Consider the following 25,781-nt stretch of genomic DNA (forward strand, 5'->3'; position numbering starts at 1 on the left):
GAGCATTTCCAATACTTCCCTTCTTTTTAATTTCAGATTTCCAAAGTTTTTTGTATTCCACTTGTGTGTTCATTCTCTGGCCATGCTCACTGACCCAGTCACCAGACTGAATCGGTTTTTGTCATGGGACCAACAAAGACCAATTGCTCATTTTGAGCCTGTACACTCACAGATGAGCTCCATCTGTGATGGAAGTATCCTGGCTACTGCCCGACATTGGTGGAATCAGTTTCATTTCTATCGCAACTTTTACAACCTCAGGCTATCTCAAGGTGTTTTACAGCCAATGAACGTACTTTTCTGAAGTATTGCCATTGTAGCTTGGGGAACTTGATGACGAGTTTGTGCACAGCAAGCTCCCACCAAGTATAAGAGAAAATTTGCTTCTTATTGATGTTGACTGAGAAATATAAAACGGCGAAGACTCGAGGAGGACCGTATCAGAGAAATACTGTCGGGATCTGTCACACCAATTAAAAAACGTTTAATGAAAGTTCAGTGTTCCTTCTAGAAGAGAACTTCAAACAACATGGTAATCCCGCAGTACTGTGGCAGAGCATGTCAAAATTAAATTGTTGTGTTTCAGTGACATTTGATTCTACAACCTCCTGACTCAGCTGAGAATTCTACCAACTGAGCTGCAGCCAAAACTTTGGACATGTGGCTCATGAGAACAAAGGAACAATAGGCCATTCAGCCCATTAAGGCTGCCCTGCTATTCAATACTGGCAACACTTGCCTCTTAATTACAATATATCCAACACCCTGTCCCCCACTGGTATTCAGAAATCTAGTAATCTCTAATTTAAATAGACTAAAGTTCCACAGTACTTCTGTGGTAGACAATTCCAAAGGCTCACTATACTCTAAATAAAATCATTTCTCCTCATGAGGCCATAAGAATGGAAGCAGGCCATTCAGCCCATCAAGTCTGTTACAGCGTTTAACAGAATCACGAATAATCTGTTCATCCTTGATTCCTACTTCCTGTCTTTTCCCCATATCCTTCAATTCCCTTACTGATTGAAAATCTGCCTATCTCATCATTAAATATACTTAATGACCAAGCCTCAACAGTGCTCTGAGGGAAAGAATTCCTCAAATTCACTCCCCTCTGACAGTCAAAATTTCTCCACATTGCTGTCTTAAATGTGTGATGCTTAATTCTGAGATTATGCCCTCTGGTCCTATATTCTCCTACAAGGGAAAAGAACACTGCAACATTTGCCTCAAGCCCTCAAAATATCTTGTATGTTTCTGATTTCAAACCTTCATGGCTTACCCCTTATTTTTAAACTGTGCACCCTAATTTTGGTCTCCCCAACCAGGGAAATATCTGCACTGACATTGTCTATTTCTTTAAGAATTTTGTAGGTGTCAGTGAGATCACTGCTCATTTTTTTAAAACTCTAGAGAATGCAGGGACAGTTTGTGTAATCTCTCTTCATTGAATAGGTTCCCCCCTATCCTGGAGACAAGTCCTGTATACCTCTGTTTCACTCCACCCAACGCAATAATACCTTCGCTGAGGCAAGGACACCTAAACTATGCACAGTACTCCTGGTGTGGTTGAAGCAAGCTCCTGTAAAGTGAAGCAAAGCTTCGCTACTCCTGTTCTCAAATACTTTTGCAATAATAGTTCATATTCTACCAGCCGTTCCCACAGATTGCTGGAGCTGCATCTTAGCCTGCAATGACTATGGACAAGGGCTCCTAGGTCCCTGTGTTCATTGGTGTTTTCCAATCTCTTATCATTTGCGAAATACACTCCACATCTGTTTCTCTGATCAAAGTGAATAGCCTCACTTTTCACCACATTATACGCTATCTGCCAAGCTCTTACTGATTTACAAAGCTTGTCCAAATCTTCCTTAACCTGCTGACACATATTCACCTTCCACTTTCCCAGGCCCAGTTGTAAAAAGTGTACAGTTGATGACGAGAGTAAGGACTGCAGGTGCTAGAGGCTAGAGTCGATAGATGTGGAACTGGGAAAGCACAGCAGGTCAGAGAGCATCTGAGGAGCAGATAAGTCAATGTTTTGGGCTGAAACATTGACGATCTTGCTCCTCAGATACTGTCTGACGTGCTGTGCTTTCCCAGTTCTACATTTAATGACCACAGTTGATGAAGAGATGGTTTCGCGCTCTCACGTACCTGAAGGCCTCAATGACATAGGATGTAACCGGTGATGACCCACTATGGCTTCCTGCCAGCCACGAGAGAGTGACTGTACTCTTTGTGACATCAGCAACTTGAGGTTTGGAAGGTGACCCAGGGAGGGCATCCATATCCATCTTCACATTGATGGTTGCTGCACCTGACTCTGCACAAAATAGAACAGAACCTGTTCAGGGGGCAGCTCAGATTCCGATTGTCCCACCCCACCCCAAATCACCTTCAATGAGACACAAAGCTCCAAAGATTTAGAGCTGACCATCCAACCCATTATGCCCAACTCCTGCACTGATCCCCTGAACTCTCAACTCAAACCCTTGACCATCCACTGACATCCAGCTTAAAAAAAAATTCACATCCTCTAGAGTGTGGGAAGACTCAGAGTTTCAGGGACCCGGGTTCAATTCCACCCTCGAGTATCTGAGTGGAGTTTACACATTCTCCCCATGTCTGCAAAGGTTTCCTTCAGGTGCTTCAGTTTCCTCCCACAGTCCAAACATGTGCAAGCCCGGTGGACTGGTCATGCTAAATTGCCTGTAGTGTTCAGGGATTAGTACATTAGGGGGGTTGTAGGGTAATGGGTTTGGGTGGGTGCTCTGAGGGCCAGTATGGACTTGTTGGGACGAAGGGCCTGCTTCCACACTCTAGGGGTTCTATGTCTCAAAGCGTTTGACAGTTTTGAGATGTGGTTACTGCTCTAAATAGATGAAACACCACAGCCAATTTGCACACAGCAAGGTCTCACAGAGGGCAATGAAACAAACACCAGATAATCTGGGTCTTTCATGTTAATGTCTTTTCATGTAGGGATAAACATCAGTCACAATACGAGGGAGAATTCAGTTCATTGTATCAGACAGTACAGAAGATGGCCCTCTGGTCCATTGAGTCTGCAATGCTCTGTTTCAAATAGATGCCAGGAAATCTAAATCCACCTGCGAGGGCAGAAATGGGCTCAGTTCAATGTCTCACCACAGTGACAACACCTCCAGCATCATGGCACTCCTTCAGTGGGAGTTTCTTTTCAGTGCGCTCATGAGATGTGCGTGTCACTGATAGGGCCAGCATTTATTGCCTATCCCTGAATGCATGGCAGAGAAGAGATAAGAGTCAACCCCATTGCTGTGGCCCTGGAGTCACATATAGATCAGCAATTTCTTCCCTGAAGGACATTATGAACAATAATGGCTACACGGTCACCATGAGACCAACCCTTAATTCCAGATTGGATTCAAACCTCATCACGTGCCCTGGTGGGATTCAAACCATATTCCCAGGGCATTTTCCTAGAGCTTGGCACTGCTGGTCAAGTGATACGACCTCCACACCATCACCTCCCCAAGTGGGTGCTTGGGTCAAACATGGAGAATTTGGAGTCAGAGGGGAGATTGCTACCAAAAGAGCCACAGCAGCTTATACCAAGCCTCTGACCCTGCAGATACCCACAGCACATGTGCTCACATGACAATCCAGCCTATCACCTGCTGACATGTAACTCGTCCACCTAGACCGTGACCCCATTTTACCGGAAGCTTCTTATCTGATTTTGCTGCTTTCATTCTTCCTTTCCGATTACAACCCCCAGCCTTTCAAACCAAAGGGTAGTCTCATAGCCTGATTTAGGTCACCTCCTTTCTGCCTGAGTATCTGACCCAGTGAGCCTTCTTGTCTCGACTAAGGATAAAGGTGAAAAGAAAGAGACTGAGAACCACCTCCTGTTTATTGCAATAAACAGCAAGAGTGAAGCAATACCTCGCACTTCCAAAAACGCACTCCAAGAGGTTTCTCCACTTGAGCTGGTGGCAACACATGTATAGATTCCAGAGTCTGTAACCTAGGATTAAGACAAAAAGGTGAGTCAGACTTTATTGCTCATTTGTCCTTAGAAAGAGTGTAATCTCTTAAAAGAGTGAGAAGCTAGAAATGTGGCAGTTTCAAGAAATTTAAGAGGATCCATGCATATATATTGTTAAGATATCCATGGACCCAAACACCAACTAATCGAGAGAAGAACAATCAAGTAAAACCTGTGAAATACATGTGAGGCTGGATGAACACGGCAGGCCAAGCAGCATCTCAGGAGCACAAAAGCTGATGTTTCGGGCCTAGACCCTTCATCAGAGAGGGGGATGGGGAGAGGGAACTGGAATAAATAGGGAGAGAGGGGGAGGCGGACCGAAGATGGAGAGTAAAGAAGATAGGTGGAGAGGAGAGTATAGGTAGGGAGGGGATAGGTCAGTCCAGGGAAGACGGAGAGGTCAAGGAGGTGGGATGAGGTTAGTAGGTAGCTGGGGGTGCGGCTTGGGGTGGGAGGAAGGGATGGGTGAGAGGAAGAACCGGTTAGGGAGGCAGAGACAGGTTGGACTGGTTTTGGGATGCAGTGGGTGGGGGGGAAGAGCTGGGCTGGTTGTGTGGTGCAGTGGGGGGAGGGGACGAACTGGGCTGGTTTAGGGATGCAGTAGGGGAAGGGAAACGTCAGCTTTTGTGCTCCTGAGATGCTGCTTGGCCTGCTGTGTTCATCCAGCCTCACATTTTATTATCTTGGAATTCTCCAGCATCTGCAGTTCCCATTATCCCTGTGAAATACATATTAATTTTATTATACAAACACAGGATGTGGCTTTTGATGGTTGTATCAGCATTTATTGCCCGTCCCTAGTTGCCCCCTGAGAAGGTGGTGGGTGAGCTGCTTTCTTGTACCGCTGCAGTCGGCCTGCAATAGGTGGACCCACAATGCCCTGAGGGAGGGAATTCCAGGATTTTGACCCAGCGACAATGAAGGAACAACAATATATTTCCAAGTCAGGATGGTGAGTGGCTTGGAGGAGAATTTGCAGGGACTGGTGTTCCCATGTATCTGCTGCCTTTGTCCTTCTAGATGGAAGTGGTCGTCTGATTGAAAGTGGCTGGCTAACTGGATCTGTCTTGCATAGAGCTAGCATATGTGTGATGGACTCAACTGCCTTCCGCATTGCAGTTTTTACTCTACTTTGCTAATAGGGAGTGGAAGCATCTGCCTTGGAATTCTATCTCCCACCGCAGAGCCAATGCAGCACTCCAATGAAAGTTTTGTTTGAGTTTTGTTGCCTTTAATTGTTGCTCTTGGGGGCTGACCTGGGTAAAGCAAGACGATAAAGCGATGAATTTAATCCAGCTCCAACAGCAGAAATGCATTAACCCCTCTGACCTGTGCATGCCTTGCGACATGACAAGAAAGACTAAATTGTTTACCTAAAGCAATGCTGACATTAATTTTTCAATAAATTCTGTTTTGTCCTCAGGCAATTTATAATTAATTTATGTCGGACAACATTCCAGGGCCTGAGGACAGACTTTCTTTCTCATGTTTAGTCTTCCACCAGATCTTTCTCAATCACTTCTTTGTCGTCTTTTACTTCAGCCGTTGATTTGTTAGGTCTTCCTTTTGTTCCCTTCGTGTCTCAATAACTGATGATTTACTGAGTGCGAACACAAGGGATCAAGAGCTGTTCTTCAACTCAGCTTTCAGAGATCAAACTCATAAAGGAGGTCAAAGAAATTGGCATTACTCTGTGGCAAACAATGCTGCAGAATAGGCAAGGTACGTACTGACCGGAAATTCCAACTCATGGGGCAGCTTCTAGCGAAATGGGCACGTTCTCCCCCTCTGAGTCTCAGAGTCTGTGTTCAGGCCCATTCATCAAAACATAGAAACATAGCAGCATGAGTAGGCCATTCAGCCCATTTAGCCTGCTCTTCCATTTGATGTGATCATGGCTGATCATCCAACTCAGTCCCCTGTTTCTCCCCATATCATCTGATTCCTTTAGCACTAAGAACTGTATCTCAATCCTTCCTGCAACCATTCAATGTTTTGGCCTCAACTATTTCTTGTAATAGTGAATTCTACAGGCTCAGAACTCTCTGGGTGAAGACATTTCTCCTCATCCCAATCCTAAATCGCCTGCCCCAATTCCTTAGGTTATGACCCCTGGCCTAGACTTCCTGGTCTTCAGAAACATTGCTCCTATGCTTCCTCTGAAAGTCTCGTTGAAATGCTATAGGTTTCTACAAGATCACCCTCATTCTCCTAAACTCCAGTGAACACCGTTGTAATTGATCAAGTCTACTTTATACATCGATCATGCCATTGCTGGAATTGGATTCACCCCCGAGCTCAATGGTCAAATACAATGTGTTCGTACTGTGTCCAAATAGGATTAGCCTGTAAATCCTCCTAATGCACATCAATGGCAGATGCAAAGTGCATGAGCAATTCCTGCATTTCAGTGAGGGGTATATGATGGTTACCAATACAGTAGTTGCCATGGACACCATGACCAAAATGAGCTACACTAGCTCAAGATTTTACTCACCGGATTCAAATTTCTACCTGCTGCCATTTTGGGATTCAAGTCCATGCGCCCAGGGTATTAGGCCTAGTGCTGGGATTGCTAGGACAGCATTGATATCACCATACCACTTTCTCTCTTATTCACCTGAGCACAGTTCTCAGACGTGGTCTACCTCATGATGTTCATCCTTTTGAAGACATACTCCCTTTTACCTCGGAACATATGATCAGGAGTAGGCCATTCAGCCCCTCAAACCTGCTCCACCATTCATTGAGGTCATGAGTGATTTGTGGCCTAACCTCACATTGCTGTCTTTGGCCCATAATCCTTGATACCTTTTGCTTATCAAAAATGTATCCATTTAAAACTTGATTTGCATCTAAGAACTGATCCTACATCCACTGCTGTTTGAGGAAGGGCAATACAGCAACGACTATAAATTATCAAGGGCAACGACAGATGGGCAGCTGGCACTGCCAACACCCCACGAGTAAATTAAAAGACAGAGTTGCAAACATCTAAAACCCTTTGTATGCAGAAATGCTTCTTAATGTCTCTCTTCAGAGGTCTGGCACTAATTTTCACTGGAAATCATTTGGTTTACCTACTCTGTCTTTTCTGGTTATTATCTTAAAGACTTTTAGATTAGATTACCTACAGTGTGGAAACAGGCCTTTTGGCCCAACAAGTCCACACTGTCCCCTGGAGCATCCCACCCAGACCCATCCCCCAATAACCCACCCGCCCCTGAACACCACGGGCAATCCAGCATGGCCGATCCACCTAGTCTGCACAACTTTGGGCTGTGGGAGAAACCCAGAACAAACCCACACAGACACAGAGGAATGTGCAAACTCTGCACAGACAGTTGCCTGAAGCTGGAATTGAACCCAGGTCCCTGGTGCTGTAAGGCTGCAGTGCTAACACTGTGCCACCCCTTAATTGCTCCTTAAACTTCTAAACATTACAGAAGACAGGCCTAATTTTGGTAATCTCTCCTTGTAAGTTAACCCCCTAATTCCAGATATCCTTCTTGAAAATCTATATTATACTGCCTCCAAGAACTATCTATCCCTCCTAAGGTGTGGTGCCCAGGTCTGTGTGGGGTCTAGCCAAGGATTTTGTATAGCTGCAGTGTAACAAGTGCATTTTGTACTCCAGTTCTCCAGATATAAAGGTCACGTTTCCAATGCCTGTCTTGATTATTTTCTGCTTATTTTGTAGTTGTACCGCTCCACCAGCTTTCAGTGACACTTGCAGTCTGGGGGACAGTGTGTGGCTCAAGAAGGCAACACCTTCTCCAGGGCAGCCATGAAATGCAATAAATGAAACCTGGCTCCTGAGGTTTGCAGGAATTATTTCTGCTCGTGGGAATGTTAGGCATGCGGGGCACATGAAAGGGCAGATCAGGTGACTGGATCTCCAATATGTCCAACACTAGAACTGATAACACACGGAACATTGGTGGAATGGATGCCTCCTCCAATGTGACCATATGGACCTCAGTGGTGAGCTTTCTGTAGGGACGTGGTTCAGAAACTGTGCTGCGATTTGACAGCTTACTTTCAAAGAGAACATTCCAAAGCATAAATGGACCTCACGCAGAATTGGATAGAATTATATGGCACAGAAGCATTGTCTATTCTAGCGTTTAGGTCCCACTTAAACCTCATCCCCATTTGACCCCAAGCTCAGCTCACTGAATGGCTGCTTTGCAATACAGTGAATTACAAACAATGTAGGTTCAATTCCTGCACCAGCTGAGGTTATTATGAAGAATTTTTCTACTCAGCCTTTGCCCTCAGCTGAGGCGTGGTCACCCTCAGGTTAAACCACCACCAGTCATCTCTCTCTAATGAGACAGCAACCCCATGGTGGCTTCATCTTTACTGTTTCATCTCACCCAATCAGTATATCCTTCTGATGCTCTGCCTCTTGTGTACATTTCCATGTATTTACACATTGAATATAATCACCTCCAGCTCCCTGTGGATTCAAGTTTCATACTTTCACCACTCTGCTGAATTCCAAACTGGATTTATTAATAACAAACTTACATCTGTGGTGTCTAGTTTTGGACCTCACAAATGTGGAAATATCTTTTCTGTGATGACTCATTTACAACTTTAAGGTCCTCTGACAGGTCTCCTTTCAGCCATCTCTTTGTTGAGGTAAAAGATATTGTCCAGCTCAGCCTTCACTGAAAGAAAAAAGCTCTCAGTCCTCAGGTCAACCTGGTAAATCTTCCTTGCCCCTTCTCCAAGGGACCACATCCTTTTTCCTTCCTCAATCCTGCTGGTTCACTGTCGGCCTGAAAAGCTGTTGTGAATTGGTGAGAGGGAGGTGCACAGCTTACAGTAACAATTTGGAAAGGAACGGGTTTTTGAAGTTAAACAAATAAAAATAAGCAAACAGGCCAACCAACACTTAACAAGCTTCAATAAACACTGAAGTAACATTTGAAAGAAGCCAGTTCTGTCAACAGAAAATGTTCCAGATTCAACCCTGAGCAGAAATGGCCCATCAGGAGCAGAACCTTCTCAGCCAAGACACAGCCAAGGTAAAGATAGAAGGAGCACTGAGCAAATCAGGAGACTAACTCAAGGATTAGTAGAAAATTCAAATGAGCATACGTTACTCTGCATCTAACTCCATGCTGCATGTGTCCTGGGAATTTTTGATGGGGGGACAGTGTGGAGGGAGATTTACTCTGTATCTAACCCCATGCTATCCTTGTCCTGGGAGTGTTTGATGGGGGGGAGGTCAGTGTGGAGGGAGATTTACTCTCTATGTAATCCCATGCTGCCCCTGTCCTGGGAATGTTTGATGGGGGGACAGTGTAGAGGGAGATTTACTCTCTATCTAGCCCTGTGCTGTCCCCATCCAGGGACTGTTGAATGGGGACAGTGCAAAGGGAGCTTTACTCTGTCTCTAATGCGTGCTTTGGAATCTGGTATTAATGAGAAGGTGTCTAAAGGCAAGTCACTTCATTCCACTCTTGAAATGTGAGCATTCCTTGGAAGACTGATTGCGCCACCTTGGCTTCCACGGTTACAATAGAGTTTTGTGCCAATCCAGTACAGGCAGCAGTTAAGAGTCAACCCCATTGACTGTAGGTCTAGAGTCACATGTAAGCCAGACCAGGTAAGGAGAGCAGAATCTTTCCCTAATGGCCACAAGTGCACCAAACAACCTTAAAAAAAACAAAACCACAACAAAAAAAAAGATTTGCAGTCCCCATCATTGAGAAATACAATTTTAGAATTTTTAATTGAGCTTACATAGCACATAGAACATTACGGCACAGAACATGCCCTTCGGCCCTTGATGTTGTGCCGACCTGTCATACCGATCTCAAGCCCATCTCACCTACACTATTCCATGTACGTCCATATGCTTATCCAATGATGACTTAAATGTACCTAAAGTTGGAGAATCTACTACCGTTGCAGGCAAAGCATTCCATTCCCTTACTACTCTCTGAGTAAAGAAACTACCTCTGACATCTGTCCTATATCTTTCACCCCTCAATTTAAAGCTATGCCCCCTCGTGCTCGCCGTCACCATCCTAGGAAAAAGGCTCTCCCTATCCACCCTATCTAACCCTCTGATATTTTATATGTCTCAACTTAAATTCTCCGCAGCAACCATGGCCGAATTGTGCTCTTGCTCTGAGATGGTTAGCTGGACATCTGGATTACACTGCCAGGAATATTATCACTCCATGGCGATCAGACCTGAGACATCATTTTAAGGTGATTGGAAGGGAGATGTCAGAGGTAGGTCTTTCGCACAGAGAGTGGTGGGTGTGTGGAATGTGCTGCCTGCAGTGGTAGTGGGGTCAGATACTTTAGAGACTTTTAAGGCACTCTTGGAGAGGCACATGGAGGATAATAAAATGTAGGAGAATATCTTAGTAGGAGAATAGGTCAGCACAACATCATGGGCTGAAGGGCCTGTACTTTGCTGTACTGTTCTATGTTCTGTGACAGGCAGAGGAGAGACAGAGACAGAGAGGGACACAGAGATAGATAGAGAGAGATAAATAGAGATATCTATCTCAAAAGAGCAACAGAGAGGGAGAGCGAGAGCGAGAGCAGGTGAACAGAATCAGGCCGTGTGACAGATTGTGACTACCTACCCGTACGTTCTTGATCTGCAGACTTCCCAGTTCCTGCAGGGACATGCGAGGGTCTTTACCCAGGAGACTGACACCGTCCTTCAGCCAGCTGATTGTGGGAATGGGGTCTCCAGTGGCCTGGCACTTTAGCAGGGTGGTCCCATCCACGCCCAGAGTCTGATTGGCTGGACCCTGGCGGATGATGGGGGGCGGCCTATCTGTCAGAACTGAAAAACAGTGAAAAGGGCACAGAATGTTAAGAGATTTCATAATCGCACACCAAGAAACAGTCACTTTCAATCAGTGTGTTTCAAAAATCAGACAGAATACACTCATTATTTTCCTGCCTCTCAAACCCTCTCCCCCCTCAATATCTCCGTTTCTTCATTTCTCTACCTCACTCAATCTCTCTCCTCTAACTCTCTATCACTCGTCTCATTTTCTCCATCTCCTCTTCTCAAAATCTCTTTCCATTCCGCTTTCATTCTTTGCATCCCTTTCTCAGCCTCTCTCTCCAACTCTTTTTTTTCACCATTCTCTCTGCTCCTCCCTGTCTCTTTCTCTCTCACTCTCTCCCTCCCCCTTAACCTTTCTCCCTCCCTTAATCTCTCTATCTCTTCCCTCAGTCTCTTCCCTGTATTCATTCCCATAGTGAGTCCATCTCTGGTGGCTATGCCTGTGAGCAACTGGATACTCGGAGCTGAAGGGACAACCCATCAGTATGTACTTCCTCATAATCCTTAACAGCTTGGTTTTATCCCTATTCGACTATGGTAGCCATTATGAACTGCATGTCCAGATATTCAATAATCATGATCAGACAAAAATCAGAGGAAGACGGAACACTCCACATTTCCCTGGAATGATGCAGCTCTGACAACACTCAGGAAACTTGATGCCATCAAGGACAAAGCAGCCGCTTGATTGGCGCTACATCCACAAGCATCCACTCCCTCCACCACCGACGCTCAATAGCAGCAGTGTGTACTATCTACAAGATGCACTGCAGAAATTCACCAAAGATCCTCAGGCAGCACCTTCCAACCTCACAACCACTTCCATCCAGAAGGACAAGGGCAGCAGATACATGGGAACACCACCACCTTCAAGTTCCTCTCCACGCCACTCACCATCCTGACTTGGAAGTATAATGGCGCTCCTTCACTGTCACTGGGTCAAAATCCTGGAATTCCCTCCTTATCGGCATCTGAGGGTCAGCCTACAGTACATGAACTTCAATGTTTCAAGGAGGCAGCTCACCAGCACTTTCCTCAAGGGCAGTTGTGGCCAGGCTATAAATGCTGGCCACACGACATTCCACAGATGAATTAAAAGAAGACACATTGTGTCAATGTGATGGAAGCCAATTCAATATTAACTTTGGAAAGGAAACTGTATAAATACTGAAAATTAAAACTAAAACAGTTCTGGAGAAAGTGCAGTCATGAGGAGTGTTACAAAGTGGAAAACTCTTAGAAAAGTGTCCCAGAAGCACAATGGGCTGAAGGATATTGTACTGTAACGTTTATTTTTGCAATGGAGCTAGATGTTAGACATCCAGTTCCCCAGCAACGGCCATCATTTACCTCAGTGTTATTATTAACGGAAGTTTAATAGAAAGTCTATAATCTAAATAAATACACCAGACAGGGCTGTCGAGTGAAGAGGGATAATGGAATGTTCCAGAATCTGAGGCAGTGCTGATGACAGGAAATAAAACTTGCTTTGGGCATGGAGGTCTAAGGTTAAAAGAACACTTAAAATTCCCAGTGATCTGTGAAATCCTCTCAGGCCCAGTCACATAAATCTTTGTGAAATGCTTCTCTCATCTGCCTTCTGAACCATTGCATTAAAATAGATTACAGACCAAAATCCCTGCTGATCGTTCATGCACCCCAACACTTAACACATTTGTTGTCTGTCCCTCCTTCACCCACGGCTGGGAGTTTGGCCAGCACTCTCTCTGGGTCAGATCAATCCCTCCCTTCAAGAGACTTGAACACATCAGTTAGAAAGTCCCAGCACCAAGGGAGTGCCATATTTTTGGAGGCACTCTTTTTCAGGCACAGCGCTAAACTAACGACACTGAGTTCCACAAGCCTTACGTGGAGGAGGAGCAGGAGGATTGTTCTGTCATCTCCTGGCTACTATTCATCCCGGAGTGAACATTAAAACAGATTATCAGCTGCTTTTGTCATTGCTGCTTATGGGAACATGCTGTGCACAGACTGACTTTCGTGTTACCTCTTTCCTTCTTACACATGCAGGGACATTTATTGTCTGTCCCTATTTGCCCCCTGAGAAGGTGGCGGTGAGCTGCCTTCTTGAAATGCTGCAGCCCATGTGCTCTGGGTTTGACCCACAATGCTGTCAGGGAGGGAATTCCAGGATTTTGGCTCAGCGATAGTGAAGGAACAGCGATATATTTCCAAGTCGGAATTGTCCCTTGTTCAAAAAGGGTTGAGGCGACAAACCCAGCAATTACAGGCCAGTCAATTTAACTTCAGTGATGGGAAAGGTTCTAAAAACAACTACGCGCGATAATTAGTAGCCACGTAGGAAAAGGTGGGTTGTTCAGGAAGATTTTATTTCAAGTGCAGAAGAAGTTTGAAACAATGATTGAGAAACTTCAATTATGAAGATAGACTATCTGATTTATCATCCCCATCCCTGATATTTTGAAATCAGAAACATTGAAATACAGAAAATAGGAGCAAGAGTAGGCCATTCGGCCCTTCGAGTCTGCTCTGCCATTCAAGATGACCATGGCTGATCATCCAGCTCAATCCCCTGTTCCTGTTTTCTCCCCCATACACTTTAATGTCTTTAGCCCCAAGAACTGTATCTAGCCCCTCTGGAAAATCAACAATTTTGCCTCAACTGCTTTCTGTGACAGAGAATTCCATGGGCTAACCACACTATGGATGAAGAAATGTTTCCTCATCTCAGCCCTGTATGGCCTACCCCATATCTTTAGAATCTGACACCCAGCCCCTGATGCCACTCTGGTGAATCTCCACCACACCTTCTCAGTTGAGACAGCAGCAGTTGTACTGAGTGTAATGGTTGTCCTGTCATTACTAAAGTAATTTCCAACTCAGTCATAAGTGCCTTTGTGTCTGTAACAGCTATTGAACACATCCGAGGAATCATGGCGTCAGGATGGAGCTGCTGAAAACTTGTAGATTATCAGAGCTGTACAAGGGCCAGAACCTGCATGAAACAGCAAGGAAGAATTTTTAGAAAGCAGTTTGCAATGCTGAATGACTGGGAGAGTCAGAATGGCTGTACAATTTCCAGTCATTACTGCTATGGAAGAAAAGAAGACATGAGGATTCGACATTTTTTTTGGCACTCTCAATGGTGAAACAATGAAATGGCTATTTAATATTTTTTCAAGAACCCATTCAAATAAGGGTAGCAAGTCTGCTCTCAGCTGCAGAACGCTTGATGCAACTTCAGATTAAATCTCACTGAGGAACAGAAAAGCCAAACCATAGAGACTTTGAAGGTTTAGGACATTTACGAACGGTGTGCTATCAACAACAGAACACAAGAGTAGAGGGAACAATTGGCCAGAAAGTCAGTGTAGTGATACATCAGCTGAATGCTATAAATATAGACAACATAAAGAGGATCTCATCAGAAACAGGACTGTCTTTGGTACAAGGGATCCTTCAATGAGAGCATGTCTGCTGAGAGAGGATGAGCCTAATCACAAGAAAGCTCTTGCCTTGTGAGGTTAGCAATCAGAAGCTAGATTGTACTAATGGGAGACCAGGTAAGGTTTTGCATTATCCTGAAAAACAATCTCAGCTAATTCAGAATTCACCGAGAAAACAAAGAAATATTTGCAGAAAAGGTGGAAGAAAGATGAAAGTCGGAGGCACAGTAAATAAATATTGTGGAGACATCACACAAAAGAAATAGAGGCTTGTCCAGCATGGGATTGATAAGCAGAGCTGCCACTGCAAGAATCTTAATCGTTTCACACACATGTCTCGATCCATAGAAGCAAAGCAAGACATTGAGTCCGACCAATCACATACAACAAGCTGACATAATCAGGTCAATGAATTGTGATTGCTAGAATGATGACTGCAAGACAGCGTCAATGAATGTGAAGTGTCAGATAGAAGCTGGTGCTTTGTGCAACATCATGGCAGCTGTGTGTTTGTCACTGAGGTTTGAGGTTATGTGATGGTGAAACACTCATCCTAAAGGACAAATGAAGCTCAGAACCCAATGCAATGGGAAGAATGAAGGTCTGCAGTTCCAGATAGTAGGTGTGAAGCAAAATCCACTCATGTCAGCTGGAGCAAGTCAAAAGCTTGGACTGGTAATCCTAAAAATGCTGCAAGAGATTTTCATTGTTTCTCAGGCTCATTGACTGTTGAACAGATCTGAGAAGATGATCAAGGGTTTTACAGATATTGGATGCCGTCCTGGTGAACAGCACCTCAAGGTGGATGAAAGGGTGAGACTAACACATTATCTGCTGAGGAGAATTCCAGCTGACCTTCAAGTTCAGCCTCAGAAACAGGATGGAACAGCCAGAAAAGAAGGGAGTTCTCAAGAAAGTTAAGACAACTCTGATGAACTCGATCAGTAGCGTGATATCAGCAAAAAGAATGAATAACTTGATAGAGTTTTTTGAGGACATAACCAAAAAAATTGATGAGAGCAGAGCTGTAAACAATATCTACATGGCAGTTGATAAAGTTCCACACAGTGAACTAATTAGTAAAGTTAGATCATATGGGATTCAAGGAGAGCGAGCCAATTGGATAGAAAATTGACTGGATCTGAGGAGACAGAGGGTGGTAGTGGGAGGCTGTTGTTCAGACTTCAGGCCTGTGGCCAACACTGTTGCACAGGGATCGGTGCTGGGTCCATTGTTGTTGTCATTTACATCAACAATTTGAGTGAGAATATAGGATACGTGGTTAGTAAGTTTATGGATAACGCCAAAATTGGTCAGAAATCAACAAGACACCAGGTTACAATCCAACAGTTTTATTTGAGAACAAAAGCTTTTGGAGCATAGCCCCTTCATCAGGTGAAGTGAGAATGGAGCACACAGCACACAGAATTTATTAGTAAAAGATCGAAGGGTTACACAACTACTAAGGATGTATTAAACAAACATAAGATGTTGTTAAATCTTTAATCAGTGAGAAGGTTTTAATCAATTAATATGTATATGTAAATACCCACATTTTTTCAAGTCACTGCCCTGAGAGAACTAAGCATTTTATTAGCAGAAAGAAGAGGTGACATTTTAGGTCAGACGATGCATGTTATGTGTTAGGCCTTGTTTAGAATCTGGTTGTGTTTCGATTTGGAGTCAGACTGGTTTTATTTCAATACAAATTTGTATTTGCAGACACGTTCTATTTTGTTCAAAAGGCTCACAATTTATAGACAGTCAGTCAATGTGATGTTTTATAAATTCCTACTTTAGAAATAAAACAGTCTGACTCCAAACCAAAACACAAACAGACTAGGCCTGAAATGTCAGCTTTTGTGCTCCTGAGATGCTGTTTGGCCTGCTGTGTTCATCCAGCTCTACACTTTGTTATCTCTAATCAAGGCCTCACACCTAACATTGATAATGGGAACTGCAGATGCTGGAGAATCCAAGATAACAAAGTGTGGAGCTGGATGAACACAGCAGGCCCAGCAGCATCTCAGAAGCACAAAAGCTGATGTTTCGGGTCTAGACCCTTCATCAGAGAGGGGGATGGGGGGAGGGAACTAGAATAAATAAGGAGAGAGGGGGAGGCGGACCGAAGATGGAGAGAAAAGAAGATAGGTGGAGGGGAGAGTATACGTGGGGAGGTAGGGAGGGGATAGGTCAGTTCGGGGAAGACGGACAGGTCAAGGAGGCAGAATGAGGTGGTAGGTAGGAAATGGAGGTGCGGCTTGAGGTGGGAGGAAGGGATGGGTGTGAGGAAGAACAGGTTAGGGAAGCGGAGACAGGCTGGGCTGGTTTTGGGATGCAGTGGGGGAAGGGGAGATTTTAAAGCTTGTGAAGTCCACATTGATACCATTGGGCTGCAGGGTTCGCAAGCGGAATATGAGTTGCTGTTCTTGCAACCTTCAGGTGGCATCATTGTGGCACTGCAGGAGGCCCATGATGGACAAGGTTGTCCTCTCCACACTGCCCTCCAACCCCACCACACCCAGCACCTTCCCCTGCAACCGCAGGAAGTGCTACACTTGCCCCCACACCTCCTCCCTCACCCCTATCCCAGGCCCCAAGATGACTTTCCACATTAAGCAGATGTTCACCTATACATCTGCCAATGTGGTATACTGTATCCATTGTACCCGGTGTGGCTTCCTCCACATTGGGGAAACCAAGTGGAGGCTTGGGGACCGCTTTGCAGACGACCTCCGCTCAGTTTGCAATAAACAACTGCACCTCCCAGTCGCGAACCATTTTAACTCGCCCTCCCATTCCTCAGACAACATGTCCATCATGGGCCTCCTGCAGTGCCACAATGATGCCACCCAAAGGTTGCAAGAACAGCAACTCATATTCTGCTTGGGAACCCTGCAGCCCAATGGTATCAATGTGGACTTCACAAGCTTCAAAATCTCCCCTACCCCCACTGCACCACACAACCAGCCAGCTCTTCCCCTCCCCCCACTGCATCCCAAAACTAGCCCAGCTTGTCCCTGCCTCCCTAACCTGTTCATCCTTTCACCCATCCCTTCCTCCCACTCCAAGCCGCACCTCCATTTCCTACCTACTACCTCATCCCACCTCCATGACCTGTCCGTCTTCCCTGGACTGACCTATCCCCTCCCTACCTCCTCACCTATACTCTCCTCTCCACCTATCTTCTTTTCTCTCCATCTTCGGTCCGCCTCCCCCTCTCTCCCTATTTATTCCAGTTCCCTCTCCCCATGCCCCTTTTCTGATGAAGGGTCTAGGTCTGAAACATCAGCTTTTGCGCTCCTAAGATGCTGCTTGGCCTGCTGTGTTCATCCAGCTCCACACTTTGTTATCTCACACCTAACATGCATTTTCTGACCTAAAATGTCACGTCTTCTTTACACTGATAAAATATTTGGTTCTCTCAGACCTTGAAAGAAACTCGAGGAGTTACATATAGATGTTAATCAAGTAAAGCCTTCTAACTGATTAAAGAGTTCACAATATTTCAGGTTTGTTTAATGCATCCTCATCAGTTGTGTGACCCTTTGATCTTTTATTTATAAATTCTGTGTTCTGTGTGCTTCCCCCTCACTTCATCTGACAAAGGGGCTACGCTCCGAAAGCTTGTGTTTTAAATGAATCTGTTGGACTATAACCTGGTCTCTTGTAATTTCTGACCTTGTCCACCCCAGTCCAACACCAGCACCTCCACACCAAACTTGGTTGTATAGTCAGTGGTGAAGAAGATTATCTAAGATTGCAAAGGGATCTTGATCAATTGAGCTAATGGGGGGGAGGACTGGCGGGCTATTTTAATTTTGATATATCCAAGGTATTGCATTTTAATAAAGTGAACAAGGACAGGATTACACATTTAATGGTAGGACCCTGGGTAGTGTGGTCGAACAGACAGACCGGGGGGTTCAGGTGCGTAATTCTTTGAAATTCCCATCACAGATAGGGTGGTTAAGAAGATGTTTGGCACGCTTGCCTTTGTTGCTCAGATCATTGAGTAAAGGAGTTTGAATGTCATGTCGAGATTGCGCAAGACATCGGTAAGACCAATTTTGGAGTACTATGAGCAGTTTTTGGTTGCCCTGCTGGAGGAAAGATATTATTAAATTGGGGAGGGTTCAGAAAAGATTTATCAGGATGATGCCGGGACTAGAGGGGTTGAATAATAAGAAGAGGCTGGGATTTTTTTTCCCTGGAGCACAGGAGATTGAGGGGAGACCTTGCAGAAGTCTATAAAATCATGAGGGGCATAGATAAGGTGAATGACCAGGGTCTTTTCCCTTGGGCTCAAAACAAAAGAGTATATTTTTAAGGTGAGAGAAGCAAGATGGAAAAGGGATCTGAGGGATGATCAAATCAAGGTGATATGACTGAAGGGCAATTTTCACTTTGGTAAAACTGCCAAATCATTGTAAGAGCTGAGCTTTGGAGAGCCAATCAGAGTGCAAACATTTAACAGTCTAAGCAAAAGTCAGTACACCTAGCAACACTTAGGCACAATTTAAAGCTTTGCGCAGAGGCTGACAAAGATGGAATTGACAATGCACACATTTCTTGATGAGCACTATATTCGTTGTATGGTGAAGCGTTGGAAAAGGTGCAGAGGAGATTTACCAGGGTGTTGCCTCGAATGGAGGGAAGGTCTTGTGAGGAAAGGTTGAGAGAGCTGGGGCTTTTCTCTTTAGAATGATGAAGGATGAGAGGTGACTTGATAGAGATATACAAAGTGATCAGAGGTATAGATAGAGTAGACAGCCAGAGACTTTTTTCCTAGGGTGGAGGTAGCTATTACGAGGGGTCATAGTTTTAAAGTGAGAGGAGGTAGATATAGGGGAGACGTCAGAGATAGGTTCTTTACTCAGAGAGTGATCGGGGTGTGGAATGCATTGCCGGAGAGGGTAGTGGAGTTGTCCTCATTAGGGGCATTTAAGCAGCTATTAGATAGTATAAGGTAGGGGTGAAGGTTAGATAGACCTCATGTCTGGGGTAAAAGTTCGGCACAACATCGTGGGCCAAAGGGCCTGTACTGTGCTGTACTGCTCTATGTTCAGTATGTTCTTTGTTGGGGATGTTTGTAATGTTTGCAAATGATAGTCACAGTGTTTTTGTGAAATGACATATGCCTGGAGAAATGTGATTATTCATACTGTACCAGCTGGCTTGCCGTAGCCATGTAACTTCTATCTCTGCTGTGTGAGTCTCCTGGTGTAGTCTCTGTCAGCCATCAAGCACACATCACTTGTAACATTCTTTAATGCTCTGACATCCTTTCAAAAGTGCGTGGCCCAGAATTGGATGCAATCCTCCAAACGAAGCCTAGGCAATGTTTAATAATCGCAGGTTTGAGCTGTCTAAACTATCTTATGTGCAATTTTTTTTTAAGAAAATCATCACAGATGGAGAAGAGAGACTGTACAACAATTGCACTTGTCAAGAATTTGAGCTGAAGGCCCAAGGCTTCAGCAGTGCAGGATATTACCATGACTGACAAGGGAAAATGAGGTAAATATGATCTTTCATTGCCAGTTTGAAGGCCGTTATCAACACAGACACAGAGGTAAATGGGATAATTGAACCAAGTCTTGTAACAATGGAATAGGCAGAGGCCAGGAATGAGTCCTTGAACATAGAGACAGGAATTTTCTCATTACCAACTCTCTTTGAACATGAGGCCTTTACAGGACTCCCTCAGTTCATCACAAAACTGTCAGCAGGTGTGACTATTAAGAGCACTCAGCCCTCTGAGCCAATATTTGTCTCTTTCACTCTCCTCTCTCTCTCTTGCACGGTCCTATTTATTCTATTCACAGCCTCTGCCGTGAATCACAGAGCCTTGTGGACAGATATTAAAAAATACTGCCTCGCTGTTCATTCTAAATGACCTTTTAATCTACATGTAAATTCGAAACAGATGAAAATGCATCACTTTGTCAACTTGTGGAGGTCACAGCCTGGAGGCTAGTTTACAAATCCTTCCTCCGAAGCCATATCCATCGCCGTCAAAGGGAAAGAAAATATCAACTGAAGGGACAAAGCAGGTGTGTGTGTGTGTGTGTGTGTGTGTGTGTGTGTGTGTGTGTGTGTGTGTGTGTGTGTTGTGTGTGTGTGTCGGGGGGAGTTAGTGGGGGGTGGGGGCAGAGGACAGGCTGAGGTGAGGTGAAGGAGGGGAAATTTCTTATTGAATTCACCTCACACACAAGAAAGTCATGAGAATGTGTTCAAGCAATTTCCGCCTGCCATTTCTGACGGATTTCTTTGCTCGTAAACCCTGATTGCTTATCATCTGACACATTGTGTAAACTTTCTGTTGTCAAGGAGAGGCGTCCTCTGAGGCCCATGCAACAAGCTTTCAGCATTGACCCCTACCCCGAGCCTCTCCATCCTGCCATAACCCTGCTCCCCCACACATACAAAATACATGCACACATTCTGTCACACACACATAAAATACAAATATGCACACTTTCTCACATGCACAAAATAAGCACACTCACTGCTCTGTCGCTACACACACACACACACACACACACACACACACACACACACACACACACACACACACACACACACACACACACACACACACACACGTACTCACTGTCCCGTCTCACACACTGACCTACACTTTGGCATGCAATAGGCTTGGTGGGTGGAAGCAGAATGGGGTCTGATCATCAATGGGAAGTCAGTGACATACCTGCCCCCACCCATCCTGAAGGCCCTGCTGGATTTAGTTCTCTCCCAAATTATTCACCTTGGGCTGTGGCCCTTGGAGTCAAGTTGTGATATCTTCAAGAAACGCCAGCTCATAAGGGATCTCCAATCTCGGTGGTGCCTTTAGGAAGTGATGGACACTGCTGTAAGTGCGGTCTGTTTCACTCACAACCCCACCACCCTCCAGGCTGGTCCTGAGCAAGGATGCAGGTCATCACGGGGTGGGGAGGTAATCTTTTTTGGGTTGAGTCAGCCCGGGCCTGAGGGCACACGGAGGACAGCATGCCAAGGTGTGTGGATCAAGAGGTTGTTATCCTTCTTGCTGTGGTAAGGAGGGGACCTTCATTGGACAAAGCTTTCTGGACAGAAAAAAGTCCTGCCCTCAACCCACAAAGGTAGCCACTGTTTCTGAGAAAATACTGAGGGAATCAGGGAGCTGAGTTGGTGATGTAAGGGCCTTCATTGGTCCAAGGCCGGGTTGCATAGGTCACTGCCTCCCCTTGTCACTGGTAAACCCCCAAGAGATAATTCGCGGGCAGGTACCCTGCTCTTAACCCAGCCCAGGATGGGTGTGGCAATTAAACTTTCTGACATGATAGGCAGGAAGTTTTAACTGCATTTTATGTTCCATTATTATTTACATGTTCATACATTCCTATCAACTAAGAAGCATAGAGCAGGAGTAGGCCATTCAGCCTTTTGAACCTGCTCCCGCATTCAATATGATCATGGCTGACCCTGCCATTCCCCTGCTTTCTCCTCATACCCCTTGATGCCTTTAAATTTTTTGAAAAATGTATCTCTTTCTTGAAAATATTCAGCGACTTAGCCTTCATTGCCTTCTGTGCTCGGGAATTTCACAGGTTCACAACTGTTTGAGTGAAGAAGTCTACCCTCACGTCAGTCCCAAATGGTCTACATTATATTTTGAGGCTGTGTCCCATGGCTCTAGGCTTCCCAACCAGGTGAAACATCCTCCCTGTGTCTCGTCTGTCCAGCCCTGTTAGAATTTTACACATTTCAACCAGCTCCCCCTCTCATCCCTCCAACTCTAGAAAATACAGGCCCAGTTATCAGATAGTCCTGCCATCCCCGATATCTGTCTAGTGAACCTCCACTGCACTCATTCTTAGGCAAGTATATTCTCTCCACACAATATTCCAGGTCATTGGCTGAGTAACCCAGAACGCAACGTAAACACTTTTTGGACATGGCTTCAGTTCTCACCATGGCAGTGCTGACGTTTGAAGTCAATAGAAATGTAGGAACACAGGAACAGGAGTAGGCCATTCAGCCCCTTAAGCCTGCTCCACCATTCAGTGAGATCATACCTGATTTGTGGTCTAACTCCATATACCTGCCTTTATGCAGAATTCCTGAATACCTTTTGCTTAACAACAATTGTGTACCTCGGATTTAAAATTTACAATTGAGCCAGCATCCACTGCTGTTTGCGGGAGAAAGTTCCAAACCTTTACCATCTTTTGTTTGCAGAGGTACTTCCTAACATCTCTCGTGAATAGTCTGGCCCTGATTCTCACGCTATGCCCCCAGCTCTAGATGCGATTCTGGAAATCCAGCTTACACACTCAGAGATAGCAAGAACTGCCGATACTGGAGTCCGAGATAATGCAGTGTGGAGCTACAGGAGCACAGCGGGCCAGGCAGCATCAGAGGGACAGCAAAGCTGACGTTTCGGGTCGGGGCCCTTCTTCGGAAACAGAGGTGGGGGAGTGGATTTGTGCCCTCATAACTGAGATATTGTATCCCAAGCAATGTCCCGGCGAATCCCCTCTGCACCTCTTCCAGTGCAATCACGTGTCTCCAATGGAATGGTGATCAGACTGCACACGGTATTCTCTATCTGTGGCCAGACCAATGTTTTATACAGTTCTAACAAGGCTTCCTTGGTCCAAAAATGTAGCCTGGCTAAAGAAGACAAGCATCTCATAACCTTTATTCATCACCCTGTCTACCCTGTGTTGCCACCTTCAGGGATCTTTGGACTTTTACACTTTTACTGTTTATCAGTACTCTGTGAGGATTCTGCCATCCTTATCTGGTCTGGTCTACGTGTGATTCCAGATTCACAGCATTGTCGTTGACTCTCAGCTGGCCTCTGGGCAATTAAGGATGGGTGCTAAATGCTGGCCTACCTAGAGATGGCCTCATCCCTTGAACTAATGATACAAACAAAGTTGTGGCCTCACCAAGGCCCTGCATAACTGCAGCAAGACATCCTTATGTCTGCATTCAAATCCTCCTGCAATGAACGCCAATATACCTTGAACCATTGACCATTAGAACTGGTTACCAGTAAGAAGCATAGATCATTTCTGTCACTTACTGTGTCCATTGCTCCCGATGTGGCCTCCTCTACATCAGCGAGACCAAGCATGGACTTGGGGAGTGTTTTGTGGAGCATCTGCGCTCAGTAAGTGATAATCAACAACACCTTCTGGTTGCTAACCATTTTAATTCTCCCTTCCACTCCATGGGTGACACGTCCATCCTGGGCCCTCTCCAGTTTTACAATGACACAAGCCATAAACTGGAGGAGTAACACCTCATATTCCACCTCGGGAGCCTACAGCCCAATGGCCTAAACGTGGCATTCACCAGTTCTAAAATCTCCCCACCCCTGGCCTCATCCCACCTCCAAACATTCCTCTCATCCCCGCCTCTTTGACCTGACACAACCTGTCCATCTTCTCTCCCACCTATCTGCCACACCCTTCCCCCGACCAATCTCTACTAACCCCCACCAGCACCCACCTATCAACATCTCAAATACCTTTCCCCAACCCCTCCCCTCCTCTCTCTAATTATTCCTGAGCCCCCTTCCCCCTCTCCCTTTTCTGAAGAAGGGTCCACTCCCAAAACTTCAACTATCCTGCTACTCTGATGCTGCCTGGCCTGCTGTGTTCCTCCAGTTCCACACGTCCCCAAGACCCTCCCTGATCCAGAGAGATCCTCTTGGATCAACGTGGTGTTGCCCCAGCTTGGGTCAGCCAATGTCTGAGCATTGTGGGTAGAGGAGAGCTCTGTGTGACTCAGCAATGCATCTCTAAAGGATCTGATTCACTTTGGCGAGGGGCAGGAGGGGGATATTACAGCATAAAATCTTCCCTCTTCCCATGCCCCACCCTCATACCCCCACATGTCTGCACCCCAAATAGGAAAGTAAGGATTAAATACCTCCATGCGGAACAACATTTAAAAAAAAGCGGCATTATGTGTGAAAACTTGTGTACTGGCTTGAACTAGTCTGATGGTAGGTAATCCGGGTATATATGATTTCCAAGTACTGGAAGCCCTCCTAATCAAGCAGTACTTGTAAGAGCTTAGACCCAACAGCAAGGAGAGGGATCTCTAGACAAATCCTTGGCTCAAAATGTCTTAATGACTGGGTTTACTCTGCACTTATGGCCTTCTCTGAAGCAATCCATTAGCCGTAGCTAATAGGATGAACAGGGCATTGAGAAGCAAGATTATAAACTGTGAGGGAGATTAACATTGATCTAAAGCTGTCCATCACCTGCAGCCCCACCCCATTCTTGTTGAGAAAGACATGAATAAGATTGCATTCTACTGGAATGCAAAAAGGAAGAGATTAGCGAAAGTGAATGCGGGGCCCTCGCAAGGAGGCACAGCAGCAATTATCATGAAAAATAAAGAGGTGGCAGACACATTTAACAAACATCGGTGCCTTTTTTACCTTTGTACACAAATTCACACCAAAACCCAAGATGATATTCTTGGCTGTGAAGCATTAGCCCGATGACAGGTGGAACGTCAGAGGTTGAGGGTTGACCTTATAGGAGTTAATTAAATCAAGACAGACACGGATAAGGTGAAGAGCCAAGGTCTTTTCCCCAGGGTAGGGGAGTCCAAAACTAGGGGGCACAGATTTAAGGTGAGAGGGGAAAGATTTAAAAGGGACTGGAGGGGTAACTTTTTCATGCACAGGGTGGTGCGTGTATGGAATGAGCTGCCAGAGGAAGGGGTGCTGGTGAGTACTATTACAACATTTAAAAGACATCTGCATGGGGACAAGAATAGAAAGGTTTAGAGGGATGTGGGCCAAATGCTAGCAAATGGGACCAAAATTCTTAAGGAGATCTGGTCAACATGGACATGTTAGACTGAAGGTTTTGTTTCCGAGTTGTACATCTCCATGACTGCGGTGGGGTAAAGGCTTCAATAGTGACAGGATAATTAAAGAAGAGAAAAATCGGCAAAATGATAACACTTCTCACAACCCACAGGAACACAGTTGTGTACTTTGTGAAGTGTGGCGGCTGTTGTGGAAATATCAGTTTATGCACAGTAAGATCCCTTAGAAAGCAGCTTCATAATGGCTGTTTAGTCAGGTTTAATAATGTTGAATGAGGCAAGCAGATCAGTCAGAACATTGGAGAGAACTCTTCTGCCCTTCTCTCAAATAGAGAAGTTGAACACTTTAATCCTCCTGAGCAGGTAGGGTGGATTCAAAAGGTAGCTCAAAGGCACGGTCCTTCCTCAGTCGTATGCCGGTAGGTCAACCTTCACTATTTTTGCGCTCAAGCCCCAGATCGGGAGCTAGAGCCTTCGGAAAATTTACAGCATAGAAAGAGGCCATTCAGCCCATTGAGTCAGTGCTTGCTGCATAAACGAGTTGCCTATTCTAGTCCTGAACCTGGAACTTGTCGACTGAAGGAGATACTAACTAAACCACAGCTGACAACTGAGGAAATCAGAGCTGGAGTCAACA

At 45.2% G+C, this 25,781-nt stretch overlaps 1 protein-coding gene across 50 annotated transcripts in view; it reads right to left on the reverse strand.

The window, feature by feature from the left end:
- robo2 (roundabout, axon guidance receptor, homolog 2 (Drosophila)) overlaps nt 1-25,781 on the reverse strand; it is a 1,006,048-nt gene that overhangs the window by 135,502 nt on the left and 844,765 nt on the right. For all 50 annotated transcript variants that reach the window (XM_059650119.1, XM_059650114.1, XM_048540457.2 and 47 more), the window contains 3 exons: nt 10,654-10,859; nt 3,931-4,012; nt 2,158-2,326 (listed from right to left, as the gene is read on the reverse strand). In XM_059650119.1, coding sequence (XP_059506102.1) covers nt 2,158-2,326; nt 3,931-4,012; nt 10,654-10,859 — 457 coding nt within the window. The remainder of the gene's footprint in view (nt 1-2,157; nt 2,327-3,930; nt 4,013-10,653; nt 10,860-25,781) is intronic.

Source organism: Stegostoma tigrinum, chromosome 12 (genome assembly GCF_030684315.1).
Source record: "Stegostoma tigrinum isolate sSteTig4 chromosome 12, sSteTig4.hap1, whole genome shotgun sequence".
In the NCBI taxonomy this organism is placed as follows: Eukaryota; Metazoa; Chordata; class Chondrichthyes; order Orectolobiformes; family Stegostomatidae; genus Stegostoma; species Stegostoma tigrinum.